The 26,045-nt window shown below is 41.8% G+C and overlaps 1 protein-coding gene across 1 annotated transcript in view; it reads left to right on the forward strand.

Annotated features, from left to right (window-relative positions):
* The window catches only part of PLCL2 (phospholipase C like 2), a 252,138-nt gene that overhangs the window by 200,793 nt on the left and 25,300 nt on the right, over positions 1-26,045 (forward strand). The window contains exon 5 of the mRNA XM_040352956.1: positions 19,271-19,346. Within this exon, the coding sequence (XP_040208890.1) occupies positions 19,271-19,346 (76 nt within the window). The remainder of the gene's footprint in view (positions 1-19,270; positions 19,347-26,045) is intronic.

Here is a 26,045-nt window from a genome sequence, read left to right on the forward strand (position 1 = left end):
TTTTAACACACACCGTCGATGCTATTGGTGGCCATCTTTGGGGGTGGCAACAATGACCGCCTCTGGCAACATCCACTCCTGGCATGCCCCTGATGCCAGTACAATGCCTACTGAAGAAGCCCAGTCACAGGGCGTAACACATATGGGTAGGAGGAGTCGAGCCTGTGACGTTGCACATTGGTCATCCATGTATTATTTGTGAGCTGAGATTAACGAATGCTCATTTTGTTATGCAATTTTGTATGTTTTTTTCAATTCCCATTTTATTGAGAATAAAGAGTATGAAAATATAGAGCAGTATGGTTCTCCCTTTTATATCTTCTGCTATGTGGTCATGTTGATGACGTAGGCTGGATTCACACCTATGCATTTTTTGTGCTTTTTGCATTTTGCAGATTTGCACTACAGAATGTGTTCCATAGGAAACCATGTTAAAATTGACTGTGGTGTAAATCTGCAAAATGCAAAAAGCACTAAAAATGCATAGGTGTGAATCCAGCCTTAGGCCCCTTTCACACTGGGGCGGGAGGCACGGTGCCGGTATAGCGCCGCTAAAAATAGCGGCGCTATACCGTCGGAATTGCAGCGGGATTCGGCCGCCAGCGGTGCAGTATTAACCCCCCGCTAGCGGTCGATAAAGGGTTAATACCGCCCGCAATGCAATACCCGCTCTTCTAACCGATCCAACGATGCTGCTTGCAGGAGATTTTTTTCTCTCCTGCCAGCGCATCGCCTCAGTGTGAAAGCCCTCAGGCTTTCACATTGAGAAGGCTGGGCAGGAGTTTTTCAGGCGGTATTTAGGTGCTATTTTTAGCGCTTTACCGCCTGAAAAACTCCTCAGTGTAAAAGGGGTCTAAGGATCAATTATAAGCGGGAAAATAAGTACAAGTATATATAATTATACCTCATGCTAGGAGGAGGAGTGTTGCTAAATTGCTTACAGGGTGAATTGGTCAGAGGCGAGTGAGACTCTGTAGTGGGGTCCAATTGTAGAGGTGATTGGGCATTTCACCTTGAGGTGGTGGTTCACAGGGCACATCTGAGAAGATGTATGAACTGTCACTTATTTATGACACAGTGGTGTGGATCTTTGAATGGGATTTTTTTGTTTTGAGATATGATGGACTTTTGATGATGTGATTTTTTTTTTCTTTCACTAATTAAAGTAGAGCTATTAAGGAGTGTATTAGATAATCTAATTGTGCTGTGTGTATTTCATATATTGGATGTAATATAACTCTGCGATCAACTGGCATATTTTTATATTGACAGGCGCTATCGTGTAATCCTCTCCTTATATGCTATGATAATACAATACCCACTTCTTTAATGAATACTTTTCTACTTCACCCATAAAATCCTCATTAAAATATTTCAGTAGGACAAAAACAAAAATGTGCTTTTGTACTACAACAGACATGGTTTTTATGCTGGAAATATTTTTTTCATAGTCTTCCATTGTGATGGCTGGGTAATTGGACCCCACTATAGCATAGGTCAGGGGTGCCCAACCAGTGGCCCGCCGGGCCCTCTGATGTGGCCCACGACCTCCTTCTCTGGGATGATGGGTTGGCAAGTCCCGATCACAGTTTTCCAACCCGCCATCCCAAAGCATCAGTATTGTGAATGTAGAGGGAGCAAGCGGCAGCAGAGCCGCATAAGCTGATGCTTCCTGTATAGCACCGGCTCCTGCCACATGCGGAGTGATACCAAATGTACTCTGTTTTAACCTTTCAGACAGTGCTCCACACCTGCCGAATATTATAGAACTCTATGGCAATGTGCAGCTAACGCGCTGGACAGCCACAGGTGCACTGCACTTCACCGTGGTGCCGGTAAACCACAGCACATCAGTGTGAAATCAGCCTTAGACCCTTTTTTACACGATCAGTGGACCCCTCCATTCACCTCTATGGAGCAGTAGATGTAAACAGACTTGTGTTCGTTTAAACACCCGCCTACCTCCAATCCGATCTGCTAAAAAAAACAGAAGGGTATCTGTCCCCTTCCATATGGGCGGATCGGAGGGCCCATATTGTGGCCCGCAACCAATTACCAAGTTGCTTAAGTGGCCCTTGCTCTTCAAAAGGTTGGGCACCCCTGGCATAGGTAATGGCTATTCTTTCATTGTCTGATAGTTGTGTCTGTTGCCCCTCACAGTCCTTTACTGCTATCTGTAGATGGAGCTGACTGTGACGCAAAGGCTGGTGATAGTAAAATCGAATGGGTCCCTAGTGTGTTATGTACTTTTTATCTCCTTAGAGCTTCATTTAGTTAACCATGCTTAATGTTAAAATTTGATGGTTCTGCCTTTTTTTTTTTTTTTTTTTTATTTACAAAAAAAAAAATACACATTGGAATTCCCCTATATTCATCAACATGTTAACATTGATTGTGGTCACATTGTTTTGATGTGGGTTTTTTTTATTTTAGGCTGATGACCGTAGAATTTCTTTTTATTTTTTTCGGGGTGCTTTTCTGTGATGCATGCATTTGCTCATCTTGATTCATTTTATTAACTTAAACAATACATGGTTATCTCAGGATAATAAGTCTTCAGATTGCATAAATAATGCCTTCATTGTTCTTGACAGCCACGACAGCCATGCTGGTTTAAGTGGACTTATAACTAGATATTTTTATTCATGTTTAAGTACATGCATGCCTCATAATGCATAAGTACAGTTATTTATTACATCTCACAAAGATCATTGTTTCTCTCTTGACAGTTCCTTTATATTCTTTTCTTTACAGAAGGATAGTGCTATCTTTGTTGATGCGTCATCTGGAATCAGCAACTCCTTTCTAGACTTAGAGGCAAAATATGGAGCAAATTTTTTTCTTGCAACCACAGGTTGCAGGAACGAAATTTGCTCCATTCCTCCTATTAACACACAGTGCTGACAAGGGAATCTCTCCCACTATACAATCTGCTAGCGATAATCGCATGCAAAATCCGGCAGGCTGGTTGTACCCAAGTTGGCTGATCGATCAACTTGGTACATGCTAAACTGGCCCGAGATTCGTCTACAGCTGGCCTTAGATGCTGTCTCAGAAATGGAACGGTCATGTAAATCCTGGTTCCCATTCTTGAATTTGTTCACACATTTCTGAGACAGATCAGCCCTTGCTGCAGCCTCATGACTTGCTTCAAAGATGAATGTTTCAGTCTGATCACTGAGGAAGAGGAGACTGTTGAAATACTTCCTACAGCCTGCAGCAGACTAATGACATCATCTCCAAAAATATGGTCCTATACATATCATTTTAACAAATATTAACCTTATACTTTTACCGGGAATGGGTTGGTGGTTCTTGTGATGTTTCTGAATGGTTCACTTTTTAAGGGTATAGCACATTTTATCTCATTAAGGTAGAGCCCTTTCATATAAGACAGAGGATCGAACTTGGTTGTTTGGAGCTAGTTTAGCAAATTTGTTAATAAATATAGAAGACACACGCATAACCCGTGAATGGCGTGAGAACCAAGAACCAGCTGTACTGCAAATCTAATCACCGGTGCATTACAAATTGTTCATGTATTCTTTAAAAAAAAAAAAAAACACTAATCTGGAGAAAAGTAAGGAGCTTTTTGTTTTTATAAATGTAGGAAAGTAAAAATTTAAGCTGGAAATTTAATTTGAATAAATAGAGGACGCCAACTTCAAGAAATCTCATTAAGGTACACCTGTCGTGCAATAATTGTGTAGTCTGCTGACTTCTTCTTTTAAAGGCCCCGTACACACGACCGAGTTTCTCAGCAGAATTCAGCCAGAAACTCGATCGGAGCCGTATTCTGCCGAGAAACCCGGTCGTGTGTACACTTTTGGCCGAGGAAACCGACGAGGATCTCGTCGGGCCAAATAGAGAACATGTTCTCTATTTCATTTCGTCGGGCCAAATAGAGAACATGTTCTCTATTTCCTCGTTAGTCAATGAGGAAACTTGGCTCGCCGAGATCCTCGGCGGCTTCACAAGGAACTCGTCGAGCAAAACGATGTGTTTTGCCCGTCGAGTTTCTCGGACGTGTGTACGGGGCCTGAGAGTTACCTGGCTGTCATGCTAATGATTTTGTTTCAATGCATTGGCTTAGTTTACACTTGCGGTTGAGAGGTGGAAAAAATAGTCAGTTGAGCCATGTTTTTCCTGCCCTCTCTTAAGCTGCAAAGGCAGCCAGAGGTGTAGATATGCCATGGTCTTAATGCGTTGTGCTCTGCAGAAATTAATCCTCCTTGTCACGGCCACAATGGGTTTCCATGGTCGGAACCAGTCTTTTCCTCTCCTATCCCTGTTGTAACCTTTGTGATTATGCCCTTTGCTTCATGGACTCCTGCATATAGCTTGGATTTGAAACCTCTGATGAGTCATTTTTGGCAGATGGGTGAAGTATTTTTGCGTAACAACTTGTTTGATTTTCTGTGGAAAGCTATATCTAAATTGGTGATCTTTGCAAATAATGATGTGATGCCTTTATCTATAAAGTTTAAACTTTTGATGAACTCTCAAATTTTGATCTGAACATGGACGTTGACATAGACATAGATAGTCCCTAGACTAGCACATAGAGGTAGAGAGGCACCACATAAAAAAAATAATAAAAATTGGAAATAATCCTTATGATACATAAGATGTTCTCAATTTAAGGAAAATTGTGATTCACTCTCTGCTGTGTACCGCATGGACTATGGTCTAGGTTTCCCTAAGCTTGCAGCATGCTTTAAGCACAAGCTTTAGATTTTTAGTTTGCCTCTTATGTATGGGACTTGCTACACAGCTGCTCTGCAAGAGAACATTATATTCAGCTGTGCCATGAAACTTGCTAAACAAGCCCGCTCAACACTGGGAATGAATAACTACATAACAGATTTATAAGCAGGATATCCTGCAGCATTGCTTTGCTACATACATGTGTTATGCATGCTTAAAGCCTAACTTGATATTTAATGCCCTTTAACTCGTTTGTTTGGGCCAAGCTGGCCTTCATAGGTAGCTGTTATTTCTGTGAATGAAGGCAAGGGTTGTAACACCATCTACCTACCTCTCCACCTCAATTAGGCTAAGTTAGAATACTAATGCTGACAGTAACACGAACCCACGTGCATATATCGTTAACACACATTTTTGACATGTTTAAAATGTGCATTAGGACTTAAATACATTTGAAGCTGGAGAGTTCAAGACTACAGCTTTATTGAAGTAGTTCAAATTGTTTCCAACATAACAGAAGGTACAATATAACATACACCAGTCCCATTTATACTGTGAGCACACCTGAACAGCAACATGACCTAGCTTAAAAACATCCAACTACCCCAAAAACCCATTTGGGGGTATAAATCAGTAAGACAACCTTAAAGAGGTATCCTCCTAAAAATTAAGTCAAAAGCTACAAATACTGTAGCTGCTGACTTTTAATATAAGGAAACTCCTTATATAGGGACCCCCCCCCCCTAATTGTCTAAGAGGAGGAGGGGGGGGAGATACAACCAAGTGGAACTTCCCCTTTTGAGTGAAGTTTTGCTTTAATTACTGGCGAGGTCAAATTGCCAAAAACTCTGTGACCAATATCTCCTGATGAAGACAGGTTGGAAAAAAAACATTGACAATCTAAGACTAACCTATCTAACTAGCCCTGTAAAGAAGAAATTACCATACATACCTTTTACGAAGTCGGTCCAGTCCAACGCTAAGCTGTCAGCAGCAGCTTCTCTGTGGAGGCAGATGCAGAGGAGGCAGGCCACAACAGAAGCCCCAAAGTAACTCTATGGGTGAGGTCACTTCCCAGACATTTCCCAGCCGTAGAGGCTTCACAAAAAGTATGTGTACAGGTGCATCTCAAAATATTAGAATACCATCAAAAAGTTAATTGATTTCAGTAACTCAATTCAAAAAGTGAAACGCGTATAGATTCATTACATGCAGAGTGATATATTTCAAGCATTTATTTTTATTTTATTTTTATTTTGATGAATATGGCTTACAGCTAGTGAAAACTCAGAATTCAGTATTTCAGAAAATGTTTATATTGTAAAAAAGTTCAATATTGTAGACTCATGGGGGGTTATTTACGAAAGGAAAATCCACTTTGCACTACAAGTGTACTTGGAAGTGCAGTCACTCTAAATCTGAGGGGTAGATCTGAAATGAGGGGAAACTCTGCTGATTTTATCATCCAATCATGTGCAAGCTAAAATGCTGTTTTTTATTTTCCTTGCATGTTCCCCTCGGATCTACAGAGACTGCACTTCCAAGTGCACTTTCAGTGCAAATTGGATTTGCCTTTCGTAAAAAACCTCCATGGTGTCGCACTCTAATCGGCTACACTGTTAAAATAAACCTACCATTTAATTATTGACTGATAATTTCTTTGTCAATGGGCAAATATACAAAATCAGCAGGAAATCAAATCCCTTTTTCCCTCAGTGTAATTGAACCAGAGAGATCGTCAGAAGCGTCTTACCTGGGCTGAGGAGAAAAAGGACTGGACTGTTGCTCAGTGGTCTTAAGTCCTCTTTTCGGAATGAAGTAAATTTTGCATTTCATTTGGGGAAAAAAAGGTCCCAGAGTCTGAGAGTGAAGAGGCATATAATCCAAGTTGCATGAGGTCCAGCATGAAGTTTCCACAGTCAATGATGATTAGGGGAGCCATGTCATCAGCTGGTGTTGGTCCAAAGTCAACGCAGCCCTCTATCGGGAAATTATAGAGCACTTCAATCTTCCCTCTGCTGACCAGCTTTATGGAGATGCTGATTTCACTTTCCAGCAGGACTTGGCACCTGCCCAATCATGGGCAATCAAGCACAATGATCATGGTATCATTGTGCTTGATTGGCCGGCAAACTTGCCTGACCTAAAACTCAGATAATCTGTGGGGTATTGTCAAGAGTAAGATGAGACACCAGACCCAACAATACAGACAAGCTGAAGGCCGCTATCAAAGCATCCTAGGCTTCCAGAACACCTTGGCAGTGCCACAGGCTGATCACCTACATGCCACACTGCATTGATGCAGTAATACATGCAAAAGGAGTCCCGACCAAGTATTACAAACTCCATGCTTGGCATTCATACTGTATAAAAAGCCAAAGCATGCCTCCACTCATCAGACAGACCTATAACTAAAATTTCACGTGTGTCTGGAGTGACCCTATAAAGATTTGAATTTGTGATGCAAGATAACTAGAGATGTCTTATCATGTAATACTTTAAAGAGGAAGCTTGAACAGTCCCTTAAAAGAAAACATGAGTTTATTAGATGTATAGCACTCAAGCATGAAATTGAAACAAAATCAAGCCAAATGTTTCCCCTAAAGAGTTGCTTTCTTACTATTTATTTGAATCCCTAAGTAACAATAGCAGTTCCACGAATCTCAGTATCCAAAAATAATACCTTGCGCGCAACATTACATGTTTTAAATGTAAGAAAAGAAATGTGGTTAACCGTATACCATCACAGCCTTAAAACTGTGCAGCATTACATTTATGTAGCATCCTGCAGGGAAATGTGAAGAATTAATAGTTCCACAAACCGCCTTTCAATGGAAGAAAGGCCACGGGAAGGTCATTATTCTTCTAAGTTTAAATTGGCTATATAATAATGGGCTTGGGTTGCTGTGTGGGCACGGAACAGCTCCTACAGAATGATATTTTGTACTGTATACATGTAATTTATAATTGGTGGAATGAAAGTGCTTCTAGAGGCAGGCCTGATGTTGTCGGAGTCATTGAGAGTATGAAGGGGAAATGGCTATCAGTCTGTGCTGTAGGTCAACATAGGTTAACATACACCAGCTTTAGGAACCTTCCCCCTATGTACTGGAATCTTAAGGCTAGTTTACATGCCCATTTAGGTTTTGTTGCAACATTTGAGAGATCTGTTTGGATATTGATTTGGATTATATGGAGCTCTGTTTACTTGCATGTATTGTTGCTTCGCTTCTGCCATACATCACAGATCAGTAGAGTTTAGCCCCAAGATATTGGTTGGTTTCAACTTTCATAGATCATGATGGCTTCTGGAAAAGGACGGGATAGATGTGCAGGAGGGGGTTACTTAGTGTTGACAATTCGTTTAGGGGTCTGAATTAGGATAGTGCTAGAGTTAGAAATTTAATCTTAAACCCTTCCTGCTCGGCCTATTATCCCGGGAGGACATCATATGACGTCCTCCCAAAATCAAGTCCCATGGGCCATACTCATGAGCGGTCTGTCACCCGCTGTGTCCACCGGACAAGGCTGATGACAAATCACTGTACCGACCCACTACCGGTACAATGTGATCGCTGTGGACAATCGCAACAGATCACGTGACAATTATACTCAATGAATGCCTTTGTTTCATGCCATTCATTGTGTACTATTACTCCTATTTTTTTACATGTTGTCACCAGTCAGTGTCCCTGATCACTGCCACACCAGTTAGATGATGACACTGTACTGGTGACAGTTTGTAAAAAAAATGTTAAATACTTTTTTTTTATTTCCTTATTTTTCAAAAAAGTGTGCCAAAAAATGTGCCATGCCTTTTACTAAATACCTTGGACTGTCTACTTTCAAAAAGGGGTAATTTTGGGGATATTTGTGCTGTCCTGGCATTTTCTGTTTGCAAACAATGATATAGGCCGGCAGTAAATCAAGATTGATACCATAGTTTGTGGACTCTATAACTTTTCTACAGACTAAATAATAATTATTATTATTATATACTGGATTTTTATAGCACCAACAGTTTGCTCATGCTCAGCGTAGACATTACAGTTACGATACAATTTGGTAGAAGAGGGCCCTGCTCATTAGAGCTTACAATCTAATATGCACAAATTTTGGTTTTCACCAAAGAACCTTCAGAAATGTAGCAGTATACATTTTGGCCTTAATTTATGAATACAAGGTTATTTGCAAAATGAAGAAACAAATTAAGGAAAGCATGTTTTTTTTTGTTTGTTTGTTTTTTTTTGGTATTTTTTGTTTTTTATTTAGCAAAAAAAAAACAGCAGTGAATAAAAACCATTGAAGCAAAGCGGTTAAAAGGGAACTGCACCCCACTTTATTTTCATGTCCCCTCTTGCCTAATATACAGTTTTCTCACCAGAACACATAATTACCTGCCCAGTAAATCCATCATTGTGCTTCTGTGATCTTCTGATCCACTGCCTCAGCCTAGGTCCCGCACATCCATCTTCTTCTTTGACAACTGTTTCTGACAGCGGTCTCCTCAGGTTTGCCCACTAGCCACTTCAAGACCCCGCTCCTGCAGCCTCCTGAGATATGCGCAAGGATATCCCAGGAGATGAGAAGTCTCTGAGGGCTTACAGCAGAAGCACTGCCCCCAGTGGGGGAAATTCTAGATAAATACTGGGGTGAATATTCTGACAAATAAGGTTGTGCTTTTATACCATATTGAGTAGAGGTTCATATGATTACAATGCCCATTTGTGACTATCCCTCTTTAAGATTCCATCTGAAGACTTGGTATCGAAGATTTTTTACACAATGGTAGAAATTTAATAAAACTGGTGCAGTCAGGGCTCAAAATTTCAAGTCCTGAGCTACTAGCCAGGCCTCAAGGCATACTCGCCACCAGTTCCCCCGCCCAACCCCTACCATGTCCCTACCATGTCCCTACCATGTCCTGCCCCCTAATCCCATAAATGTTTTATGCAGAATCAAGTTATAAAAATAAATATTAACAACAACTTTATCCATGCCCAAAAATGCAGCCTGCCCATGTCTACCAATGCAGCATGTGTCCCCCCCCTTTGCAGCCAGAGTCCAGTCACCCCCCCCCCCAGTCCCCCCCCCCCCCCCACACTATTGCAGCCAGAGTCCAGTCCCCCCCCCCCACACTATTGCAGCCAGAGTCCAGTCCCCCCCCCCCCACACTATTGCAGCCAGAGTCCAGTCCCCCCCCCCACACTATTGCAGCCAGAGTCCAGCCCCCCCCCCACACTATTGCAGCCAGAGTCCAGTCCATTCCCCCCCCACCCACACTATTGCAGCCAGAGTCCAGTCCAGTCCCCCCTCCACACTATTGCAGCCAGAGTCCAGTCCAGTCCCCCCCCACACACACTATTGCAGCCAGAGTCCAGTCCAGTCCCCCCCACCCACACTATTGCAGCCAGAGTCCAGTCCAGTCCCCCCTCCACACTATTGCAGCCAGAGTCCAGTCCAGTCCCCCCTCCACACTATTGCAGCCAGAGTCCAGTCCAGTCCCCCTCCAACCTTTGCTGTATAGGAGAGGAGCCGCCGCATTGTTAAAACCGCGGGGAACATGACCGCTTTCAATTCAACAGCTGTGTTCCCTGCTGCGAGCGTCATATACAGCCCCTCCCCTTGTCCAGGAAACTTTGATAGATAGATCACCCATCCAATCCTGGGATAATTCCCTTGTGCATAATTCCCAATCAGCTTCCAGGTTTTATGGTCAAAGCTTAATTGAAAAAGCTGAAGTTATAAGCCGATTGGTTACTATATACACAGCTGCCCCAGATTCTGTGTGCACCAGTTTTGGTAAATCTCCCCCAATGCCCTATCACAGCATTTAGCATTTTTCTTTTATGGCGATATTTTACTTTCTTGAATGTTACCTCTTTCCACTCATAGCATCACTAGTAAGCTATAAGCTTTATCAGGGATCTTTTGTTTTCTATATTAAATTGGCACTTTACAACTTTGACCATTATCGTTTTTTAGACTTCTGTTCTTTCTTCCTGATGTTAGAAAGCCGTAATTAGAATCTGTGGAAAACTGTGATATTGTTTAGAGGCAAAAGCACAGAGAAGCAGGTGCAAAAAAAATGTGTATGGGCAGATAAGCCGTGGGCTCAGCAAAAGGAAGCTAGCTGGAAAAAAGTTATTGCAAGATAGAGCTGTGCTCACTGGAGTGGTACAAGTTGGCACAGGAATGCATAATGAATTTGCGACCTAAATACCTTGTGGATTGGTATTCTAGCACTTTTCATACTTTCATATACAGAGACTTTGCCATTTTGCCATTGTTTAAAAAAAAAAAAAAAAAAAAAAAAATGCTCATCTCTGCCCATGGCCTTTGCCATATCACAACTATGTGTTGTTATTTCACTGACCAGTACCAATAAAACAAAAATGTTTTTACTTTATAATTCCTTTGCTTTAAAGTATATACTAAATGCAAAAAAATATTTTTTTAGTTTTAGATCAAGTGGAGGGGGATTAGAACGCTTGTCAGTTTTTTTTTTTTTTTGCTGTCCGTGTAACCATTAAGGAGATTCATCCTTTCTATTTTTCCTGTTTACCATTATCATTAAAAGTAAAAGAAAATCACAAATTTTGGGTTGTCCCCAGAAAAGTAATAGAGGAGTAATCTTCCAATGGGGACACTAGTTCTGGTGGCCTGGGAGAATTTCTTTTATTTGCAGGGTTTTCCTCTCACTTCCTGTTTGGCTATGGGACAGGAAGTGAAGGGAAATCTACACAATGGTACACAGATGATGGAAAAAAAAAATCTAACAGGTTATGACCAGGGTGGATTTGATTTAAATCACTAGTAAAAAGGCTTGATTTAAGGGGCGGTTCACATCACATGCAGTCCAGTGCGTTTTTTTCTGCATTAGAAACACATGAAAAGCAGATTATATGGTTTCCAATGGCATCTTTTACACCAGTGCTTGCAGTTCCAGTGCGTTTTAGTAGAAAAAAGTAGAACATGCTGCATTTCTCCTGCACTGGGACTGTACTAGAACGCACCAAAAATGCACTGGAACACACATGTCCTTAATTAAGGTGAGAAAAAAGAGGAGGAAAAAAATGCACTGGACTGCATCAAAAACACGCATGCATAAAAAAGCACCTGATGTGAACTGGCCCTAAATCAACTAATTTTTAAAGAGCAACTGGCATCTCTGTCCTGCAGCGGCTCCTCCTCTGACACGCTGTTGACTCACCGACAGTCCCATTCACTTTAATGGGACAGCTGGTGAGGCGGCAGTAACACAAGAAGGTGAGGCATGTGGCGGCAGCAGGTGAGTGACAGGTGCTCTTTAAATGTAAGGACTTATTCTTGCTGATGGTTAGAAGCTTTAATATTTGCAAACAAAATTAAGGTTTCCTGTTTAGACTCAATCATACACTATAGTGAAGAAAAGTATACCGCTCTATAAAACAATTAATCCCTGTTGCTTCCGTCCCAACAAACCAAGAGGGTGCTGGCTGTGCTCAATTAGCATGGGATGAAAGAAAAATCCTGGATCGCCGCACTCCTCAAAAAACTATGTCTTTATTCAAAACATGAAAAAACAACAAAAATTCTAATGGAAAGAACAGCCAAAATTCATGCAGTCAAACAAGAAGTGGACTAGGAAAAAAGAGCTGACATGTTTCGCATCACGTGATACAAAGGACTGTTACTTTTTATGTGTAAGTAGCACATTTTCTGCAGAGGACCAACCCGCGCTTTGCTGGGTCAGAGCTACCCATTTGTTAATCAGCAGGAGGAGTGCGCTTTGCTGATTGGAGAGCTGTAGCTCTGAGCGAACATCTCAGACCACTGCAGAGAGACAGCTGCTTACAAACGGATAGCTGGCAGGGGACATGCTTTTCTACTGCAAAAAGTAAAACCTTTACTACCCATTGTGTTCTTGCCAACCAAATGTATTTTGCTTTAACTGGAAAGTACAGCTGTGCTTTAATGTTGGCTGTAATAACACTGGGCAATGGTTTGATACAGCAATCATCTTCATAAAAAAATCATATTTCATAAACTGGTTGCATTAAATGGATGGATAAATCAATACATAATAAAAAAAAAAGATTGGTCCTGATGGAATTCCAATGCAATCTGATCTAACAAATTGTTTTCTTTGTTGTGTTGATTGATTTTGGTTTTGAGAAATAAATCCCTTTTAAGATCGTATTGCTGGATTGGTTCTCAGTTTCCTTATGGGTGGCAATAAGAATATCTGAATATTTACTTGGAGTTCTGTTTCAGGCTTTGGCATTAAGAACTGAACTGCAGTCACCTTTTCCAGCTCTCACCTTTTATTTTCAGCTGCAGACGTGCTACTAAAGCTGTCAGTGTCATCAAAGTCTTTACCGAGGAAGCTATGTTTTTCAGCAAGACATTACGGAGTGTAAATGCATGACTGATGATTACTTGCAGCTTGTAATTGCACAGAAGGAGCCACTTTTACAAAGTGTATAATTAATCTGAAACTCCTAGAAGATAAATAAAATGTCAGGTGCAACAGAAGATGAAGGCAATAGAGATCATATTAAATACAGATATTTTTTTTTTTTTTGTTGAATAAATATTTCCTACGATTCCAGAACTTTGAATTTGAAGGAAAAGTCCAAACATTAAACAAGGAAAAATGCATATGTGGAGTCCGTGGGCCGCGCACACCGAAAATGCAAAAACAAAAATGGGAAGGTCCCCCAGTGGGGTTTTTTAGTGGCATGATGTTCTAGATAAATAAGAGTAGTTGGATAATATTGAGATTAAAATCTTTACCAAGTTTCAACATTACAGTAAAATATACAACATGGTTGGAGCATTTGTAAAAAGTGTAGATAATATACATATAGTACACTCTGATTATACATAAATGAAAAATGTAAAAAATCATCAACAACAATACAATGCATGTTACACCGTAGTTCAATTGGTTTCCATATGAGTACCCCGACGCGTTTCGACCTAAACTGTCACGGTCTTCTTCAGGGGAATTGTACTGATGGATTATAATTAGAAAAAATATTAAAGTTACATCCCTCTAACAAAAATGTTAACATCTGCTGAGAGGATATTGTTGAAATTATATTTACCACTCAAAAGTTAATGAAATGGCATATAATCAGAGATGGTTGCTGAGAAGTAAAAATGATCCGAAGACCCTCACAACAAGAGAACCCCCGTTCCGCCTGACGGGAACCCACCAAACAAGGCTTGCAAGGAGTCACAAGTGTGGACCATAGGGGGGGAGGAGAAGACCAGACGACACCTGTATTGATTAAATATTTGGTTTAATTTAATATAAGTAGTTAATATGGGTACTATTAATGTTACATAAGCATAGATAACATCCATTGGGCTATAACCCCAACCGCATGTAACGATCTAGTAGGATCATCAACATGGGCATATGTAGGACGTAAGTACTAAAGTGGAATATGTTACCAAGTCCAAGTACACCAATGCTGGTGTATTTGCAAAGGTGTAAATAAGAGTATACCAAAACCAAAGGTTTTGTACTGGTAAATTGAACTTCATACGGATATCAGTGTGGTAGAAAAGGATGTATGGGGTGTGGGTGAATAACATGAATTAACGCATATTTTACTGTAATGTTGAAACTTAGTAAAGATTTTAATCTCAATATTATCCAACTACTCTTATTTATCTAGAACATCATGCCGCTAAAAAACCCCACTGGGGGACCCTACCATTTAAGTCCAAACATTATAGCCATCATCATTCTGTCCCAGTTTTAATGGAATTGAAGGAGAGCGCTTGGGATGTACACCATCGGTGTACTGATTTCCTTCTGGAAGTCCGAAGAGTAGGTTGGGGATGGGGCAATGGGAAAGACTGAAAAGCAGTCATGCTCCATATGCTGAAAGAAAGAAAAATGCGCTAGAAATGAACTACTAGGATATATAACAAACTTGTAGACAAATGTACGTATATGCAACATAAATGATAACATATGTTGATCCCTTATGGTGCTAGTGCTCAATAAGGACTCCTATGGACTGGTGCTCAGACTGGGTGCCAATGTGCGAACCAACTATCACTAGTGTGGTTTATTAGGCATGTGGGGATACCCCGAACTCAGATCTTTAGGATGACGTCTTGTTGATAGAGATGTTGCTCATAGGGATGAATGGGGATCAAAAGAGAGAGAGCCTCATTGCACAATCACAAAATATGTAGAAGAATACGTATCGGCCTAAACTGAGGAAAAAAATTGGGATATTATTATAACAAAAAGTAAAAAATATTGTGTGTTTTTTTTTTTTTCAAAATGTTCTGTCTTTTTTGTTTATAGCGCAAAAATTAAAAATCGCAGAGGTGATCAAATACCACCAAAAGAAATCTCTATTTGTGGGGAAAAAATGATAAAAGTATAATTTGGGTACAGTGTTGAATGACCGCGCAATTGTCATTCATAATGCGTCAGCGCTGAAAGCTGAAAATTGGTCTGGGCAGGAAGGGGGTTTAAGTGCCCAGTAATGAAGTGGTTAAGGGAGCATTTCGCCACCGAGCACCAATGTAAGAGGGCATTTTTCCACGAACACCAATGTAAGGCAGCATTTAGCCACTGAGCACCAGTGTAAGGGGGCATTTCAACACTATCAATGTAAGGGGACATTTCTCCATCGGCCACCAATGTAAGTTAGCATTTCACCACTGAGCTCCAGTGCAAGACTTTGCTATTGTTGAGACTATCCGTTTCCTTATTTTTTTTCATTCAACCCAGCAGTCTGAATGGAAAAAAAATTAAGAGCTTGAGAGGAGCCGCTATACTGACTATCCAATGTTAGTACAATGATCTCCCCACCGAGCTATTGTGAGCTATTGTGTTCTGACAGGGGGGGGGGGGCAGGTACCTGCTGCTATTGACAGGTACCAATCCCCTCTTCCGGAAGACGGGCAGCGTGTTCCCCTACAGGAATGTAGGCGGCTGCACTCTACAGCCAATCCGAAGACCAACTGGGATGCCGACATAATTGTCTCCCTGGACAGGTAAGTGTCCAAATATAAAAAGTCAGCAACTACAGTATTTGTAGCTGCTGACTTAAAACATTTTGTGGGGGTGGGGGGCTGGACCTCCTCTTTTTTGTTGAATATGTGGAGCAATTAAGTGCTGTAAAATAAATCGGCTCTTGGTGTCAAATATTCTACAAGTAGTTATGCCATGTTTAAAACTTTCAGCAGCTTACTGATCATAAAATATAGATTGGATTGGAATAAATGCTTATAGAGCGCCGAATGTGAGTTGTGAAACTTGCGTCTAAGCGCTTACCAACAAGCTGGGGGTATCAAGTTCCCAAGAGCAAAAAGAAGAAACTAGGACATCTATGTAAAAGAGGGGAACAGACAACAAATAAACAGAAATATAAAAAGAGGGGGGGGGGGGTGGCAGGGCACAAAAAGCCTATCCCTACTCCCTGACCATGGACCGCAGCCTGGGATTAAGGCAGCGTCCTGCTAAGGGCTTGGAAGGCCAAGTGTCTATCCGTAGGCTTGTGAAAAAAGCAGTGTTTTTAAGCCCTTACGGAAGGCCATCGAGGAGGAGGATGCTCGGAGCTGATGAGGGAGCTGGTTCCAAAGAGAATTCCCCAGTGTTTGGAGCCGGCGGCCACCTTTTGAAGTTGATCTACTAGATTGATTAATCGCTAACAGGGCGTCAGTCGAACAAAGCTCTCTGGGTGGACAGTAGTGTTGTGTCATATTCGATAAGTACAGGCCGTGGCTTTGCGGCCTTCTGCAGTCCTAAGGTTCCTTCTGGAATCTGGCGCCCTCTTGTGGAGGCCGTTGGTATGACAAGGCAACCAGCAATGCTAATGGAGCTTCACTGCATGTTTCCATCTCCTTCCCTTTACTTAGAAGTTGGAACCCCCAAACATTATATCGTTTTTTTATTCTAACACCCTAGAGAATAAAATGGGGGTCGCAATACTTTCTGTCACACCGTATTTGCGCAGCGGTCTTACAAGCGCACTTTTTTTGGAAAAAAATACACTTTTTTTTATTTAAAAATTAAGACAACAGTAAAGTAAGCCCAATTTATTTTATATTGTGAAAGACAATGTTACGCCGAGTAAATTGATACCCAACATGTCGTGCTTCAAAATTGCGTCCGCTCGTGGAATGGCGGCAAACTTTTGCCCTTTAAAATCTCCATAGGTGACGTTTAAAAAATTCTACAGGTTGCATGGTTTGAGTTCTAGGGCTAGAAAATTGTTGCTCTCGCTCTACCAATCGCGGTGATACCTCACATGTGTGGTTGGAACGCCGCTTTCATATGCGGGCGCTACTCAAGTATGCTTTTGTTTCTGCACGCAAGCTCGGGTGGACGGGGAGCATCCTGGCTCCTAACTTTTTTAGCTGGCTCCTGGATTCCAAGCAAATTTGTCAAGCCCTGCTTTAGGGTAAAAAATATTGAGACAGGCTGTATTACATTGTGCACTTTTATAGCTGATGTTAACATTGATAGTTACTGTATTACTTTAGCAGGGAACCATTCATGTATATGTCTTTGAATGTTTATTTACACCCAGTGGCAGCTGGTGTTTCGGAAGGGTGTTAGTCGGGTGGTATGTTTGCCGCACTCACACAGGTCAGGCAGTCAATTGTTGCCGATGCAGAGCACTGAGATCGATCTGTGCAGCCATCTCCCGAGTCCCCCGGATCTTACGGTACATCCTCCCCTCTGCCCGGCCATCTCCCGAGTCCCCCGGATCTTACGGTACATCCTCCCCTCTGCCCGGCCAATACGATCACTTCTCCTCTCAGCCAATTGCGCTCCTCACACTTCCTGATTGGCAGACAATAGCGAATATTGGGTGGGCTCGGGGCACTGTGCTCTGTGCCCCGAGCCCACCCTTTTTTGAAGCCAATTACAGCCTCAGGCACTAATCGCATGTTTAAAAAAAAAAAAAACTCACTGGAATCCATGCTTCCGGTGACCTGCATGTAGATTAGGGGCTGGGCGCATAGATTAGGTGGGCGGCGCGGCTGCCACTGTTTACATCTTTTAGCTGACTTTTCCTTTTAAAAAGAGTAGGTTAAACTGCTTTAGGTATGATTTACAATATATTAAAATATATTTTGATTCCCTGTGGAGTGGATAATCTTTGTATCCAGCATATGGGTGCCCTGCAGAAGCATCTATTACTGATCCTGTGATTTACTGTATGGCATTTGAATATTCTATAACCTCAGTCGAATTAGTAATGGAAGTGTTGCCCAAGGCAACCAATCAGATGTTTTTAGTTTTCTAAACTGCCCTAGTAGAATGACAGTTGGTGGTTGGGAGCAAGACGGTCACCTACCTGAATGAGTGAGTGAGAGACTTGTAACGCGCAACACATGCAAACTGAATTGCCTCTGGGCGCTGTATCCATTTCATGGGTAAGGAACCCCTTGACCTCAGAAGAGATGGGTTTTAATCTTTCTCCTGAAGGCCAAGTGGTCCAACTCCAGTCGGATGGTGGTTGGTAGTGCATTCCACAGGCGAGGTCCCTGGACTGCAAATCTTCAATCTCCTTTGGACTTGTATCTGGCTTTGGGTATCTGGAGTAGGTTTTGATTGGTGGATCGCAGAATGCGATTGGGGTTATGGGCTTTTATTTTTTCGCATAGATATTGGGGGGCGTTGCCTTGAATACACTTATGTATTAGGCAGAGTGCCTTGAAAGTGATTCTGTCTTTTACTGGCAACCAATGAAGGGATCTCAGTGAAGGTGAGATTGATTCCCATGGTTTTTTTTCCAGTCACTAGTCGAGCGGCCGTATTTTGAACGACTTGCAGACGAGTGATTTGGTATTTGGGGAGTCCTAGATAGAGGGCATTTGCGTAGTTGAGTCTGGAATTGATGATTGTTCCCACCACGACTGCAATGTCCTCTTTCGGGATAAAGGGTGTGAGTCTGCGTAGTAGGCGCAGCAGATGGTGGGATCCGCTGACTACTGACCCTATTTGTGCATCCATTGTCATGTAGGTATCGAAAATGATTTTGAGACTTTTGACGATGGTGCTAGGGGTGATAGTTTTACCCAGAGTGGGCGGGGGAGTCCATGTTGAGGCGGGGTGATTTATCCGGTTAGCGTGAAACAGGAGAAGTTCTGTTTTTGAACCGTTGAGTTTAAGATAACTGTTTATTAACCTATCTTTACATGTTCTAGTTTATGTTAAGAATGTTTTACAAAAAAAATGGATATTGGGTTTGTCCCTGTAGCATTGTTTTGCATCAAGCTTAAAATAAAGCCGTGTATAAAGAAATTATGTACTGAGAGATTTCTCCAGGCTCTGTTGTGTGAGGAGTGGTGTACCCTTTATACATAATAAAGAATTAAATGAAATCTCTGATTTTGAACCATTCCATTGTGAACAGAGCTTGAAGAAAGCTATCCATTATTCATAAAGAAGCTAAAAATATTTCTTCCAGCATTCCCCTTTGTTACTACAGATTAATCCCTTTTAAAACTCAATTCCCAACAAGCACACATGTAGTGTATATTTTTTTTTATTGATTTTATTTTACATTTTGTATTGTTTTTTAATCCACAGATCATTCAAAGCAGCAAGTCTCTAATTGAGAATGCAGATAGTGTTTATGAGAAGATAGTACAATGTCAGAGGACTGGTAAGTGACATTGTGTGATTATAGCGACATCTAGTATTCTACATTTCTTGTCCCTTTATTGTTGGTTTAAAAAATGTTGCCTGAATTGTACAATAATGTAATTCTGTGAGTTGGGGGGGATTTATTAAAGCCACTGCTAAAACTTTTGCTGTCCTTACCACAAATGAATACTTGCTGTACAAATACGATTAAGATTCTTAAAAGGACACTTTTTAGTAGAAATTGAAAAAAATGTATCTAAAGCCAAAGTTGTGCATAGAGTAGGGATAGGTTGCTATGTCAGGTTTCTATTGCGGTCTGTATTCTCTTGTGGAGACTTCACTTCTCTTCCAGTCAACAGAAAATGGACAACAATGGGAAGATTTCAGCTCTATTCCAGTTTTGGTGATAACTCAAATGTTTGGACTTTCCCATCACTTTCAGTACCTGTGACAATGGTTACCAGGGCAAACCTGGTTGCAGTACAAACAGGCCGATTGTCGGCTGGTTTCTATTGAACTGGCCAATGCCACCGACTTTCAGCCCATGTGTACCGAGCTTAAGGGTTCAAAGCTCTCGCCTCCTTGTCAAAACTACAAAAAAGTTTAGAGAATGGTACCGGCAGGCAAAAGGACGTACATATACATCCCCTTTAAGAAGTGGCGTTGTGGACCTGACCGTTATCGTGTCACGGTGAGGAAGAAGGGGGAAATGCTTATGTAAACAAGCATTTCCCCAGTCTTCCTAGTGACAGGACACAGCTTCCTGTAATCGGAAACGGTGATCACTGTCCTGTCACACACAGCCCATCCCCCCCTACAGTTAGAAGCACTCACTAGGACACACTTAAATGGTCACTAAAGGATTTTTTTTTTTTTTAGCTAAATAGCTTCCTTTACCTTACTGCAGTCCTGGTTTCATGTCCTCATTGTTCGTTTTTGCTTTGATGTTGCTGTAATTGTCGCTCTATTTTTGTTTATAGCGAAAGAAATAAAAACCGCAGAGGTGATCAAATACCACCAAAAGAAAGCTCTATTTGTGGGAAAAAAAGGACGTCAATTTTGTTTGGGAGGCACGTCGCACAATCATGCAATTGTCCGTTAAAGCGACGCAGTGCCAAATCGCAAAAAGTGGCCTGGTCTTTGACCAGCAAAATGGTCCGGGACTTAAGTGGTTAAGTGGTTTTAACTAGCAGATACATAGGGGTTGATTTACTAAAGGCAAATAGGCTGTTCGCTTTGCAGGGGATTTTTCCTTAGTAAATGTGAATATTCACTTTGCAAAGAATACCCCAAAACACGCAACGGAATTAAAAAAATATAGCTTGGACATGATTGGATCAGTAGAACTTTACCTTGATCACTAAACTAAGGGAAACTTTCTTTGTAAAGTGAAAATTTCCATACAAAGTGAACAGCCCATTTCTCTTAAATAAATTAACACTATAGTCCAATCCATCAATACCTGCTGGCAACTTTTTCTCCCAGCTTTAATTTCACTTTAACTTGTCATAATTTTTGCAACAAAGTTATGCCACTGCTTGAAATAAAACCCTGCTCTTGGGTAATGATGGCATAGAAATATATCTGATGGCCAAGCCAAGATGTAAAACGGCAATAGGAACCAAAGCTTACTCCATGCCACCAATCTAGGGTTTCACTGCAGACTACAGAGGTTAGAGACCAAGTGGGTATGGTCCAAGAAAAGGAATACATGCCATCTTTGATAATACGAGACATCATTCTTACTGGCAGCCAAACATCTCTTGTAATGGAAACTTTTCAACACTGATCCTTAGCTGTCAGATCTGGGTAATTTTATCTCTGGTTTTATGTATGATATTGTTTTACCTTCATGGTTGCAAACTAGTTCATGTTGTATATATATTTTCTTTCATTTACTATTTTTAAGACTTTTAAATGTCAAGGTATTTTAGTAAGTAACCGAATATTCCAAGCATGTGTTGCCTTTACAGACTGTTTTAATGAAGTTTAAAAAAAAAGAAAATGTTTTTTTTTTATCCTTACCGTAGAACCCAAGAGAACATGTATGTGATCATGTAAAAGTAGGAGGCCATGGGCCAAGTCCCTAAATATGTCATTGTCATCCAGGCAACTACTGTATACATTGTGACTGGCAACTCTGCTAAAGTATAATGATCCAGTCGTGTAAAAAAAAATGAAATAAATAACAACCAAAAGCATTGTTTTTATGGTAAAGTATGGCTGTGTTTACAGCAGATTCAACTTTTGATTAGCTATTTATTATCGAGCCATTGACCTGAATTGGCTCAAAGTGGCATTTTTCACTAGGCAGCTAAAATAATAAAAATCACAATAATTGAGGCACCGGAAAAAAATGTTTATTACCTCGGCAAATCAAATTCAGTAGACAGTTTGGCGTTTAAAAGTTTTAAACTGACTAAACACAGAAATCTCACCGAGTGAGACCATCACCTCGCCCATACAGGAGATGTGAAAGTGTGTCTGGAAAGACATACTTTCCTCCCACCCTGTTAAATTCCCATTTTCTGCATTCCCCTGTCGCTACTTGCTTCATCATGGCCAGTGCTGAAATTGTTGATGCCCATGAGCCAGGGGAGTGTTGATGTCGGGAAAAAAGAACACTTTAATATAGTAAGGCTAAAAATGCATGCTCACAAATGAGTAAAAAAAATCGAGCAATTTGTATAGTCCGTTATTTGCATCATCCAGCATGATCTGTTGGCCAGTAACGATGGGGGGATGTAGAGTTCAAAGAGCCGACACGTTTCGAGGGGTGTCTCCCCCCCCCATTCTTCAGAGCTCTAAAACGCAAGGCTGGCTTTGATAAACAGGCACCTTTATATCCTCCGTACAAATACCAGTGTCATCTGCAATAGAGAAAGGACAACTCCAGGATAGACTCGTAGGCAATGTTTTTAAGGAAATTGTCAAATAAAAAGAAAATGTTCAATTGGGAAAAGGAAAGCTAATAATTGGTGTTTAGAAGGAAGATTCAAGCTTGGTTGGTGCCTTGTATTTTATATTCCTAAATGGTTTAGCCCATCCATAATTTAGCCTATGGTCAAAGGTGGAACCTGGCAAACTACTTCATTTGGAATGTCAAATTTTTCCAGCTATTTGATCTTGCCCTATATAGAAGTCCATCTTTCCTGTTTCTCGCGGTTTAATAAGCTTAACGCCTAAATCTGGATTTACATTTATTAGTTCTTCTGTTAGGATTCTTGTGTAGCATGGGATTCCATGTTTTAATGCAGCAAAATGCCCATTTTGTTTTCAATGCTTACTCTATGGCAGGGGTCTCAAACTGGCAGCCCTCCAGCTGTGGCGAAACTAGTGCCATGAGGCATTACATGGCTGACCGTTACAAGCATGACTCCCACAGGCAGAGGCATGATGGGACTTGTAGTTTCGCAACAGCTGGAGGGCCGACAGTTTGAGACCCCTGCTCTATGGGGTTGATTTACTAAAACAGAATATGCATTAAATTGACAATATAAGCTGTGTTAACCACTTGCTTACTTGGCACTTAAACCCCCCTCCTGCCCAGGCCAATTTTCAGCACTGTCCACTTTGAATGACAAGTGCATGGTGTCATGCTAGACTGTACCCAAATGACATTTTTATATTTTTTTCCACACAAATAGAGCTTTCTTTTGGTGGTATTTAATCACCACTGATGTTTTTATTTTTTTGCTAACCAACAAAAATTTTTTTTTAAGAAAAAAAAAACTTTTCATCGTTTGTTATAAAATTTTGCAAACGGGTAATATTTCTTCATTGATATGCGCTGATGAGGCTGCACTGATGGGCACTGATAGGCCACAGATAAGGTGGCACTGATGGGCCACAGATAAGGTGGCACTGGTAGGCCACAGATAAGGCGGCACTGGTAGGCCACAGATAAGGCGGCACTGGTAGGCCACAGATAAGGCGGCACTGGTAGGCCACAGATAAGGCGGGCACTGGTAGGCCACAGATAAGGCGGGCACTGGTAGGCCACAGATAAGGCGGGCACTGGTAGGCCACAGATAAGGCGGGCACTGGTAGGCCACAGATAAGGCGGGCACTGGTAGGCCACAGATAAGGCGGGCACTGGTAGGCCACAGATAAGGCGGGCACTGGTAGGCCACAGATAAGGCGGGCACTGGTAGGCCACAGATAAGGCGGGCACTGGTAGGCCACAGATAAGGCGGGCACTGGTAGGCCACAGATAAGGCGGGCACTGGTAGGCCACAGATAAGGCGGGCACTGGTAGGCCACAGATAAGGCGGGCACTGGTAGGCCACAGATAAGGCGGCACTGGTAGGCCACAGATAAGGCGGCACTGGTAGGCCACAGATAAGGCGGCACTGGTAGGCCACAGATAAGGCGGCACTGGTAGGCCACAGATAAGGCGGCACTGGTAGGCCACAGATAAGGCGGCACTGGTAGGCCACAGATAAGGCGGCGCTGGTAGGCCACAGATAAGGCGGCACTGGTAGGCCACAGATAAGGCGGCACTGATGGGACCCAGTGTTAATGACTAAAACATTTTAGTTGACTAAATGAATATGATTTTAGTTGACTAAAATACGGCTAAAACTAAAATGCCATTTTAATCTAAAGACTAAAATGGAACTAAAACTAAAATGCCATTTTAGTCAAAAGACTAAGACTAAAACGAAATTGAAATTTGACTTAAAAAATTAACACTGGTCTGTAGTGCATGTTAATACCTCAATGCCATAAATAATATCATATTAGATTTTTCATTTCAGCAGTATATAATGAGTTTGGAAGTTGTAGAGAAATGTTAACTAATGCATTACAATTTAAGTACACTCAGATTTTAGACGACTAAAATTAGTTTGTCGACTAAAATGTACTGGAGATTAAGTCGACTAAATACGACTTAAACTAAAACAACTGCAGAAGACTAAATGGGACTAAAAATAAAATGCCTTTTTAGTCCTAAGACTAAAACGAAATCGAAATGTGCTGCCAAAGGTGGCACTGATGGGTAGCACTGATGGGTACCACTGATGGGTACTGGTAGGTGACACTGATGGGCAGCACTGTTGATGAGGCACTGACTGGTGACATTGATAGGTGGCACTGATAGGTTGCACTGTTTTGCACTGGTAGGTGGCACAGGTGGGCACAAATGAGGCTGAGGCTGCTCTCCTTGATCAGGGACCGATGTCCCTCTGACAAATGTCGGTTATCCGCATTTTTTCTAGCGTGAGGAGAAAAAATAGCCGATTACTGGCTCTGTTTACATCACATCGGGATCGACCCCTTGTTCCGATCTGTGATCGACCCCTTGTTCCGATCTGTGATCGACCCCTTGTTCCGATCTGTGATCGACCCCTTGTTCCGATCTGTGATCGACCCCTTGTTCCGATCTATGATCGACCCCTTGTTCCGATCTATGATCGTACCCTTGTTCCGATCTGTGATCGTACCCTTGTTCCGATCTGTGATCGACCCCTTGTTCCGATCTGTGATCGACCCCTTGTTCCGATCTGTGATCGACCCCTTTTTCCGATCTGTGATCAACCAAGTCTCATAGACTTTCTGATCACAGAGCGTGGCGTGCTCCTGCCCTGCAGGGGGTGCGCAGGCTGCCCGGGCACGGGAGGACATCTTCTGAAGCCCTCCCAGCAAAGTAGATCTGCGCTGTAGCCGTAATTTGGCTATAGTGTGTATTAGAAGGGGTTAAATTCTCTAGACCCAATATTATAGACAAAGTAGTAAACCATGCAGACATGATTGTATTCTTCATGCCTACAGCCGGAAACCTAGCTATATGAAATAAACGTGTGGAGCCTGAAATGAAATGTTGATTTACTAAAACTGCATAGTGCAAAACCTGGTACAACTCTGCATAGAAACCAATTGGCTTTCAGTTAATTTTTTTTGTAAAAGTTTAAATTGAACAATCTGAAGTTAGATGCTGATTGGCTACCAAGCACGGCTGCACCAGGTTTTGCACTCAATTCAGGCTTCATACTTTTATTCTATATAGTAATGTTTCCTGCTGTAAGCATCAAGAATACAATCCCTTCTGCATGTTTTACTACTTTGTCTATAATATGTTGTTATCTAGAGAATTTAAAGCGGTAGTTCACCCTCCTTCACGTCATTAGACCATTACATTCGGCATCGTAGCGCGAGCTACGGTATGCCGGTCTTAAATTTTTAAACCCCGTACTCACTGTGCTATAGATGATTGAAGAATCCGACTCCCGCGGGGAATGGGCGTGCCTATGGAGAGGGAGGATGATTGACGGCCGGCTCTGGCACGTCACGCTCCCCGAAGACAGCTGGAGTAGGTCTCGGCTATTCACGGCGCCTGCGCACAGGCTATGCGCAGGCGCCGTGAATAGCCAAGCCTATTTCGGCTATTTCCGGAGAAGCGTGACGTGCCAGGGCCGGCCGTCAATCACCTTCTCTCACCATAGGAACGCCCATTCCCCGGATTCTTCAATCATCGATAGCACAGTGAGTACGGGGTTTCAAAATTTAAGACCGGCATACCGTAGCTCGCGCTACGATGCCGAAAGTAATGGTCTAATAAAAAAAAACATTTTTTTTTTTTTAACAGGGTGAACCCCCGCACAGCTTATTCTGTCAGTTTAATGCATATTCTTCTATTTATCTGGATGTTGTGGTTTGATGTTTGAAATGAAGCTGGCAAGTGATGAGGGTGATTAGAGCTGAAATGAACATGCCT

The sequence above is a fragment of the Rana temporaria genome, chromosome 5, assembly GCF_905171775.1.
Source record: "Rana temporaria chromosome 5, aRanTem1.1, whole genome shotgun sequence".
Classification (NCBI taxonomy): domain Eukaryota; kingdom Metazoa; phylum Chordata; class Amphibia; order Anura; family Ranidae; genus Rana; species Rana temporaria.